The sequence below is a fragment of the Camelina sativa genome, chromosome 4 (assembly GCF_030686135.1).
Source record: "Camelina sativa cultivar CO46 ecotype springtype chromosome 4, ASM3068613v1".
Classification (NCBI taxonomy): Eukaryota; Viridiplantae; Streptophyta; class Magnoliopsida; order Brassicales; family Brassicaceae; genus Camelina; species Camelina sativa.
This window is the reverse complement of record NC_141883.1, coordinates 23,643,603-23,654,093: the sequence shown is the minus strand read 5'-3', so window position 1 is coordinate 23,654,093 and position 10,491 is coordinate 23,643,603. Positions and strand designations below refer to the sequence as shown.

At 38.3% G+C, this 10,491-nt stretch overlaps 1 protein-coding gene across 2 annotated transcripts; it reads left to right on the top strand.

Annotated features, from left to right (window-relative positions):
- The first annotated feature begins 5,582 nt into the window (after positions 1–5,582).
- LOC104781332 (glutathione reductase, chloroplastic) lies at positions 5,583–9,229 on the top strand. 2 transcript variants are annotated; one of them, XM_010505974.3, is made up of 11 exons: positions 5,583–6,247; positions 6,440–6,665; positions 6,766–7,044; positions 7,136–7,312; positions 7,507–7,560; positions 7,689–7,837; positions 7,987–8,050; positions 8,125–8,295; positions 8,378–8,512; positions 8,617–8,707; positions 8,894–9,229. In XM_010505974.3, exons 1-10 carry the CDS (start codon positions 5,739–5,741, stop codon positions 8,656–8,658), a joined length of 1,806 nt encoding a protein of 601 aa, XP_010504276.2. In that variant the 5' UTR covers positions 5,583–5,738; the 3' UTR covers positions 8,659–8,707; positions 8,894–9,229. The 2 variants fall into 2 exon arrangements, with proteins under 2 accessions (XP_010504276.2, XP_087366740.1); XM_087510614.1 differs by lacking the exon at positions 8,894–9,229 and having other exon boundaries at positions 5,743–6,247; positions 8,617–8,708.
- Positions 9,230–10,491: the final 1,262 nt, after the last annotated feature.

The following is a 10,491-nucleotide window of genomic DNA, read 5'->3' as shown; positions in this document are numbered from 1 at the left end:
CTAAGAAGGGACTTTGAGCTGTTGGAAATGAAAGAAACGGAGATGGTGGAAGACTACTTTAAGAGAGTGCTAGCCATCACAAATCAAATGAGGAGTAACGGAGAGACAATGACGGACTCCAAGGTGGTCCAAAAGATCATGCGAACCCTCACCGAGAAATTCATGTACGTGGTGGTCTCGATTGAGGAATCCAAGGACATTGAGTTGCTCACTCTTGATGAACTACAGAGCTCATTGGCTGTGCATGAACAGAAGTTCAAGAAACAGGACAAAGGAGATGATCAAGTCCTGAAAGTAACGTATGGGAGAGGAGCTGGGACCAGAGGAAGAGGTGCGTATGGCAGAAGCAGGGGACGTGGTCGTGGGCGTACGTTTCCAAACAAGAGCACAGTAGAGTGCTACAAATGCCATCGTCTTGGTCATTTTCAGAATGAGTGCCCAAAGTGGGAGGAGGAAGCCAACTACGCTGATGAAGAGGAAGAGATGCTGCTAATGGCGTATGAAGAAGAAGAAGAAGATGTCGAGACGAAAGTGGAGAAACTTATGATGCTGTATGGAGGTGATGATGGTGAGAAAGAAAGCATGCGAAAGAAGGTTTGGTTTCTCGACTCAGGTTGCTCAAACCATATGAGTGGAGACAGAGAGCTGTTCTTAAAGATAAACACTGATTTCAAACACTCGGTTAAATTGGGAAATGATAAGAGATTGGACGTCGTAGGGAAAGGGAACATAAGGCTGGTCTTGAATGGTGCTGCGTACACTATCAGTGAGGTATACTACATCCCAGAACTCAAAAACAACCTACTGAGTCTTGGCCAGCTTCAGGAGAAGGATGTAACAATCATCATTCGTAAGGGAGCCTGCAAAATCTACCACGATGAGAGAGGGCTAATCGCTGAGAGCAAGATGAGCAGGAACAGGATGTTCATGCTATACGATCAATCTGGTGATGGAGTGAAACAACAGAGATGCCTTCAAACCGTGGCAGAGGAGGTACCAAAGTTATGGCACGAGAGATATGGGCATCTCAGCTACACGGGGATGAAGGCACTTTAGAGCAAGAAGATGGTGCATGGTCTTCCAAGTTTTGATGCGCAAAACTTCACCTGTTCTGATTGCTTGGTGGGGAAACAATCAAGAAACCCTATCTCTAAGACGAGCAAGCGGAGAGCAAAAGAGGTTCTGGAGCTCATACATTCAGACATCTGTGGTCCAATCAGTCCTACTACCACTAGTGGGAAGAGATACGTTCTGTAGTTTCATTGATGATTTCAGCAGAAAGGCGTGGGCTTATCTCTTGAAAGAAAAATCCGAGGCGTTTGATTTCTTCAAGACGTTTAAGAGGAAGGTGGAGACAGAAACTGGCAAGAAAATCAAATGTCTCAGAACGGATCGAGGAGGCGAGTACACATCAATTGAATTCACAAATTTCTGCAAAGAAGAAGGGATTTGCAGACAATTAACCACAACATACACACCACAACAAAACGGCGTTGCAGAGAGGAAGAATCGAACTGTGATGAACATGGTGAGATCAATGCTTTCAATGAGAAAGGTACCTAAGATGTTTTGGGCAGAAGCTGTGATCTGGACATTCTACATCTTAAACAGATGTCCAACTCACTCGGTAAAGGATGTGACACCACAAGAAGCTTGGAGTGGAATCAAACCAAACGTGGAGCACTTTAGAGTATGGGGGAGCATTGCTCATGTTCACGTTCCAGATCAGAAAAGAGGGAAGCTCGATGACAAGAGTATTGTTTGCATGCTTCTTGGTTTCTCAGAAGAATCAAAAGGTTATCGTCTCTATGATCCTGAAACAAAGAAAATCATTGTAAGCAAGGATGTTGTGTTTGAAGAAACAGAAGGATGGAATTGGGAAAAAATTCAGGATCATCATGACGCTGATCTTACTTGGAATGATGATGAGCATATCTGGGAGGAAAGCGATGATGATGAGGGAGGAGAACACGCGACTGAGGAAGAGAAACCTATAGTAGTGGTCGAAGAAGCTCCAGTTTCGCAGCCTACAGTAGCCAGGGAGGGTCGTGTAATAAGGGCTCCTAGCTATCTGAATGACTACATCACCGGGAACGAGATTGATGATGATGAGGATGAAGTCAACATGGCGATAATAAACTCATCTGATCCTCTCACATTCGAAGAAGCTGAGAAGAGCCTTAAGTGGAGAGAAGCTATGGATGAGGAGATAAGATCGATAGAAAGAAACAAAACATGGGAGCTTTCGAATTTACCACAAGGAGCAAAGTGTATTGGCGTGAAGTGGATATACAAGACGAAGCTTAATGAGAATGGAGAAGTCAGCAAATATAAAGCTCGTTTGGTGGCCAAGGGGTATTCTCAGGAACAAGGGATCGACTACACTGAGGTATACGCTCCTGTGGCTCGAATGGATACAATCAGAACTATATTGTCTACGGCTGCAAGGAAAGGTTGGATCATTTATCAGTTAGATGTCAAGTCGGCGTTTCTCTATGGAATTCTTGAGGAGGATGTTTACATACAACAACCTAAGGGCTACGAGGTCAGTGGTGAAGAAGATAAAGTCTATAAGCTCCACAAGGCGTTGTATGGACTAAAACAGGCACCAAGAGCCTGGTTTAGTCGAATCGGAGACTACTTTGCCAAAGCCGGTTTCGTCAAGTCTCAGAATGAAGAAACTCTGTTCCTCAAAACAAATCAACATGGAAATTCACTGTACGTGAGTATCTATGTAGATGATCTAATTTACACTGGAGATGACATTTCAATGATGGAGGAATTCAAGGAATCAATGGAGGAGGAATTCGACATGACAGATCTTGGGAAGATGCGATACTTTCTGGGGATAGAGGTACTGCAAACACCACACGGGATACATATCTCACAAGGAAAGTATGTTCTTGAGGTGCTGAGACGTTTTGATATGGAAAGATGCAACTCAGTAAGCAGCCCAATGGTACCCGGGAGCAAGCTGGATATAGATGAAGGAGGAGAAAGAGTGGATGATACATTCTATAAACAGATTATAGGAAGTCTCATGTACATCACTACCACCAGACCAGACATGCAATTCTCTGTAAGTCTCCTAAGCCGGTATATGTCTAAACCTACAATGCTGCATTTACAAGCTGCTAAGAGAGTTTTGAGGTATTTGAGAGGAACGGTGGACTTTGGGATTTGGTATAAGAGAGGAGGAATCGGAGAGGTGTCAGTGTATACTGATAGTGATTTTGCCGGAGATATTGATAGCAGGAAAAGCACTTCGGGTTATGTGTTCATCATGGATGGAGGAGCTGTGGCTTGGTTATCTAAGAAGCAGCCAATAGTCACTCTCTCAACCACGGAAGCAGAATATGTGGCTGCATCTATCTGTGCATGTCAAGCTCGGAGAATATTGGAAGAGTTGAGTTACGATGTCGAAGGAAGCACAGTGATTCAATGTGACAACACGTCAACGATCAAATTATCTAAGAATCCTGTTTTTCATGGAAGATGCAAACATATTGGAGTTCGTTTTCATTTCCTTCGTGATCTCGTAAATGAAGGAGTCATAAGTTTAGAACATTGCGAGTCAAGCAAACAAGTTGCTGACATCTTCACGAAGCCATTGAAGCGTGAAACATTTGAAGAAATGAGAAGTAAACTTGGAGTTTGTTCAATGGCTGATAAGCTCAAATTTGTGGACCAAGTTTGAGCTTAGGGAGGGTTTGTTGGAAGAAGTCAGTACTAGGAATGCGGAGCTGAAGAGGATGTGATCCAAGAACGAGTCTTTCTTATGGTTGTTTTAATTATTCAAATAAAGACCTATTAATCCGGTCAAAAGTAGTTGCAGGAGAAGGTTGTTTCTCTGCAGTATTTTAGGAGTTTTCTGTTTCGTGTAAGGCTATATAAGCAAATGCTTTTCATTCAATAAGAATACAAGTTTTCAGCATCTATTATTTTCGAGTCTTTGAGTTTACAGTTTGCACATATAAATAAACAAAGTATAAACGGGTTGAACAAAAAAAAAAACAAAGTATAAACGAATCGATTCATTTGTTTTCAGATAATATTGATCTCTTCAATCTATACTTTTCAATTTTGGATTTTGAAATCGAGATTCATTTGTTTTTTTGGTGACTTTCTCTCTCATGTGCATCGGACGTAGAAGAAGATGACGAAGAGAAACGTAAGCCAATATATTGTATCTTTGTTCGTCCAATCCCAAAAAATTGATATGTCCGAGTGGTTATTAAGCACATTAGATTTTGTTGACATTTCAGGATCTTACTCTCACTTGTAAGATCAGTTTCTCTCATCTCTCTATCTCTGTTTTGGACACTCTGTTTTGTTCATTGAATAACAAGAAAGTTAGAGAACTTAGAGAGATAACACAAAGAGATTACATTTTATTTTCGGATCTCTTGGATATCTTCCTTACAACACAAGCACACATACATATAGTAGTTTCTCTCCACTTGCCACACACACTTATGCCCATACCTTAGGCCATACTTCTACTCTCTTACACAAGCCACACTAGTAGCTACTCTACTTACTCATTAGAACTCTAGTTCCCTGATTCACTCTTACACATTCAACAACTCTTAACAACTCACTTATACTCTAACTATGACTTAGTTATTACAACTCTTCTTGTTGGACCTTAACTAAACATTTATTCATATGGGCCTTATCATCACCGATGGCCCAATTCACAAAACACAAACCCAAATGGTTTGTTGACTTTCTTCTCCTCCCTTGACTCCTCGCTTCACGTCGTCTCTTCTCCGACAACGTTTTCTTCTTTACGGGAGCTTTACTGCTTTCCTTCTTCTTCTTTGTTCTTCGACTGACTGATTTCTCTTTGTTGCAGATTTAATCAAGAACTCAATTCTCAACAGATTTACTATGTAACAGTCTAACAGAGGTTCGAATCCTCCTTGTAACGTTTTTTGTTTTCTTTTTAATAAATTGATATGCCACGTGGAAGCCTTGTTGGCATCTGAGTCAACGCTGTGAAACGGTGCCACGTGCAAGCCTTGTTGGTGTCTGAGTCAACGTTGTGAAACGGTTAACTAACACCGTCTATAAAGCCGTTGAAATCGGTTAAATTTATAAAGTTTAGGTAGAAAATTTAAATTATTAGCTAGTTCAGGTTGATAAATGCAGAGTATCATAGACTGAGTATGAAAAAGCATTCACCAAATAGTCTTAAATTTATAAAGTTTAGATAGGAAATTTAAATTATTAGTTAATTCAGATTGATAAATGCAGAATATTATAAATTGGGTATGAAAAAGCGTTCACCAAATAGTCTGGTTTGATTTTTGCCATTTTTCCTTAGCTTCTCCATATCCATATCCAAGAGGTCTTTGCACAACCATACATGGACTTTGAAGGTTGTGTCCGAAGAATATTGTACATTACTCTCCCTTAGATTATTTATTAATTAAGACGACAAAGATCAAAGCCAAAGTACATGCTCTCTATTGTTGTATCTCCTTCTTTTATACCATTATCCCTTACATCGTTTAACCATTTTACAGTCACTTCGTTGTTATTGTTAACCGCTGAAGTTGTATCCGTGTTATAGTAGTGTCACTACTAAGGGAGGTTGGACTAAAATTTAGTAGTGTCAATGTGTCATGGACTCATGGGTGAGTTATCATCGTCAGTTTGGTAGAGTCTTTATGACCACACAAAAAAACATGTTAGAAATTGTTTAAAACAATTAAATTATATGTCATAAATCTATGGAATGCCACAAAAATTATCGAAACAAAACGTATACACGCACCCAAACTTTAAAGAAAGAGAGAAAAAAGAAAAAAAGAGTAAAAGAGGAAGAATCGTGGAGAGAGAGAGAGATGGTTTCGACTCCGAAGCTAACAAGTACAATCTCATCTTCACCATCACTTCAAATCCTCTGCAGAAAACTCCCGATCGCTATCCATCATCTACCATCATCTACCTTTCTCTCGCTCCCTAAAACCCTAACCTCTCTCTATTCCCTTCGTCCCCGTGTCGCCGTACTCTCAAACCACCGGTATTACCACCACTCTCGCCGGTTCTCTGTTCGTTCCAGTTCCGACAATGGAGCTGACTCCGACCGCCACTACGATTTTGATCTCTTCACTATCGGTGCCGGAAGCGGCGGCGTCCGCGCCTCTCGCTTCGCCACTAGCTTCGGTGCTTCCGCCGCCGTTTGCGAGCTTCCTTTCTCCACCATCTCTTCTGATACAGCTGGTGGCGTCGGTGGAACGTAAGTTTTGTTTCGTCTTTTGGCTTATTTCAATTTGATTTAGTAGCTGTGTACCAGAAATTTGAAGCATTTGCTTGATGATTTATGGTTTTATACTTTGATTGTGTTGTACAGAGATGTAATTCTAAGCTGTGTTAGATTTAAACATTCAAAAAAACGAATTGAGTGAACTCGGTTTTGGTTATTCTACAGGTGTGTGCTGAGAGGATGTGTTCCAAAGAAGTTACTTGTGTATGCATCCAAATACAGTCACGAGTTTGAAGACAGTCATGGATTTGGTTGGAAGTATGATACTGAGCCTACTCATGATTGGAGTACATTGATTGCTAACAAGAATGCTGAGTTGCAGCGGTTGACTGGTATTTATAAGAATATACTGAGCAAAGCTAATGTCAAGTTGGTTGAAGGTCGTGGGAAGGTATGCTGAAGCTCGAGGTTTATATATATAGTTCATATGCTTTAACTTCGATGTATTGATTTGAGCTTGAATGGTTGATGATATGTTTATATGTTTGCAGGTTATAGACCCACACACTGTTGATGTAGATGGGAAAATCTATACTACGAGGAATATTCTGATTGCAGTTGGTGGACGTCCTTTCATTCCTGACATTCCAGGAAAAGAGTTTGCTATTGATTCCGATGCTGCGCTTGATTTGCCTTCAAAGCCTAAGAAAATTGCAATAGTTGGTGGTGGCTACATAGCCCTGGAGTTTGCGGGTATCTTTAATGGTCTTAACAGTGAAGTTCATGTATTTATAAGGCAAAAGAAGGTGCTGAGGGGTTTTGATGAAGACGTGAGTAAAAAATGAGGATTACTGTTTGCTGCTTTCGTTTTGTTCTCGTGGCTATTTTCTAATGGTAATTATTATTCTATTCTTGTTCCAGGTCAGGGATTTTGTTGGAGAGCAGATGTCTTTGAGAGGCATTGAGTTTCACACTGAAGAATCCCCTGAAGCCATCATCAAATCTGGTGATGGCTCGTTGTCTCTGAAGACCAGCAAGGGTACTGTTGAGGGCTTTTCACATGTAATGTTTGCAACTGGTCGCAAGCCCAACACAAAGGTATAACATGACTTTTATTTTCGAAGGATAACTGTAAACTGAAAAGTGTTAGCAAAGTTCATTGCTTTAATACTTTGTCTAAGATAAACTGGCCACTGCGACCCCTTATTTATGACTTAAATGGAAGCTACTACAATGGTCGTACCGTCGTAGAATATGGCTGATCATTAATGTAATGTTGGCTGCTATAACAGAACTTAGGGTTGGAGAATGTTGGGGTAAAAATGGCGAAGAATGGAGCAATAGAGGTATGATCCAATGTTCTACCTATTTCTTGTCACTTGGTATTTCTATTATTGCATTGTACACAGTTCTCGTGTTAGACCTGGTTACTTATTGTGTAATTGTGCTCCATGTTTCCATTTTGTTTTGCAAGGTTGACGAATATTCACAGACATCTGTTCCTTCCATCTGGGCTGTTGGGGATGTCACTGACCGAATCAATTTGACTCCAGTTGCTTTGATGGAGGGAGGTGCATTGGCTAAAACTTTGTTTCAAAATGAGCCAACCAAGCCTGATTATAGGTAACATAACAATCTTTACTTGTGATGTTTTTGGTGATTGATGAGAGTTTTCTCTGTCTAGTCTTTCATGCTCTTTCCGTAATCTAGAACATTTTATAACCATTGTCTCTGATGGCTTTTATCCTTTCTGTGTGTTTATGATCAACTAGAGCCGTTCCCTGCGCTGTTTTCTCCCAGCCACCGATCGGAACAGTTGGTCTAACTGAAGAGCAGGTAAGTAGGATAACTTGTCGAAAATATGGTTTTTTGTGTGTTACTGCTTATAAATGTTAGGTACGTGTTTGCAGGCCATAGAGCAATATGGTGATGTCGATGTTTACACATCAAACTTTAGGCCATTAAAGGCTACGCTTTCAGGACTTCCCGACCGGGTGTTCATGAAACTCATTGTCTGTGCAAACACCAATAAAGTTGTCGGTGTTCACATGTGTGGAGAAGATTCACCAGAAATCATCCAGGTTTGACTGTTAACATGATTCATCCTACCTGACAAGTATACACAGAAAACATGTATGATCGAATTTGAACTTTATTTGGCAGGGATTTGGGGTTGCAGTAAAAGCTGGCTTAACTAAGGCCGACTTTGATGCTACAGTGGGTGTTCACCCCACAGCGTCTGAGGAGTTTGTCACTATGAGGACTCCAACCAGGAAAATCCGCAAAGACTCTCCTGAGGTTTGTTTGTGAACAGTCAAACATATCAATCTAGTTATTTCTCGTTGTTTTGCAACATGGAAAAAAGATTGGAACTGAGATGTGTATTTCCAATTTCGTTTCAGGGGAAGGCAAGTCCTGAAGCTAAAGCAGCTGCTGGGGTGTAGAGAAGGTTGCAATAAGATTGTATTTACGGCATTGGAGCTCCCTGATAAGGTATTCACTAGTTTCCAATGCACTGGTCCTAATTTCTAATCCTAGAAAAGACATGCAATGCATTTTTAGCTCATATTCTCATACCATGCTTAGGATGTCAATTCTGTTCTGCCCGCCCCATAAAATAGGGTAGACTAGAAGAATCCTCCGTAACTGTGCTTGATATTTTGACTTGCATGTTTGCAGGAGAACATTGTGTCTGTGAAGAAGAAGCTTTTTCTTGGCAGAGAACAATGTTTTTAATGTCGCGTGGAGATATGATCGCCGTCCTGCAATACTTTTGATCGTTTGACCTACACGATCAAATTCCTCGAGAGGTTGTAACTTTTCCCGAAAGAGCTCTAATACTGAACCTTTGAAGTCTTGTGCCATCGTAACGGCTGTATGTATATATGAACAATATCGAGTTTTCTTTTGCTTTGTTAGTTTTTTTTTGGGTACTGTGTTGAGCTTTCTATCTTTGAAGCCACCACGTGAGACTTCATGTTAGCATCGTTGCGAATGAAATACGCTTTAGACAAATCAATAAACTCCACACGGTCACTATTCAGAGTCTCCCACCAAACTGCATTTATGGTTCGATTGTACAGATAGCTGTTTGGAGTTTAATCTATTTTAAAGTATAAAACAAACCGTTAACAAAGTTACAAAACAACCATAATATATTTTTTACTAGACTTATATCCCGTTTATTATTAATAGAACTGTTGAATATAATTATATAATTATTTAATATTAAAAATATAAATTTGTATAGATGTTAAATTTATTTTATTAACCGATATATATCTTATCTATTTCTTTTCATATACTTTCATGATTAATTTTTTATTTTATTTTTTGGTATACACTCGTCACAATTAAAATTCTACATTCTACCACTACTATTATAATTGTTACTATTACAAATAGTTTTCTCAAATTTTTCTTAGTATTTTTCACTATTTTGTTTTTTTTTGGTGTGTGTGTCTTCTTTAATATGTTTTATTTCAAGTAATATTATACATTTCTCTTAAATATATACATTGTTTTAATTTTTGAGCACTTGATTAATATTTTTTCTTTTTTTAGGATATATCTTTGTTTAACAAATTTCACAAGTTTTCAAATTTGAAAACGATAAATAACATAGATCATTCAAACTATTTTAATTATTTATATTATTTAGAATTTTCTAAATAATAATATGCACCAAATCTTTATGGTTTTACTCGGTAACATGAATTTATAATTTAACACCAAAAATTGAAACCTTTTACACCAAAAAAACCTTTAAATTTTTGTGTTTGTTTTTAAAAAAGTTCTTATTTTGTTTAGCCTAATAATTGTAGCTCTTGAAAGTAACTGTTGTTCCATTAAATATATGATAGCTTTATTTTTCTTCTATTTCTAGTATTATACAAATATATACACAATTATTATATGTTACGATAGAAATATCTAATTTTATATATATGTAATCTCTATTCATATTTTACTTTGATATTTTTTTGGTTGTATTTTTTTTTTTCATTTGGTGGTTTACATTCTAGTTAATTATTGTAAATTGTTGTTTAAAAAAAATTACAAAAATGATTGAATTAATTGATGCATTAACTTTAGATTTTATATTTTTTTGATGATGTGGATTAATTTGTTAAAATTGAAAATAAAAAAAGTGACTAGGTGAATGAAAGAGAAGAGAGAAAAACCAACTTAATATATATAGATACTGAAATATATATTTTAGATTAATAATTAGAAGTGAAAATATTTGTAATGAAATATCTATACTAGAGATATAA

Excerpts from the sequence above, each read along its gene's own strand:
- LOC104781332 (XM_010505974.3), top strand. The coding sequence starts at position 5,739 with ATGGAATGCCACAAAAATTATCGAAACAAAACGTATACACGCACCCAA. Across the intron at positions 7,561-7,688 it reads CGAAGAATGGAGCAATAGAG|GTTGACGAATATTCACAGAC; the intron begins GTATGATCCAAT and ends TTGTTTTGCAAG. Across the intron at positions 8,296-8,377 it reads ATTCACCAGAAATCATCCAG|GGATTTGGGGTTGCAGTAAA; the intron begins GTTTGACTGTTA and ends TTTATTTGGCAG.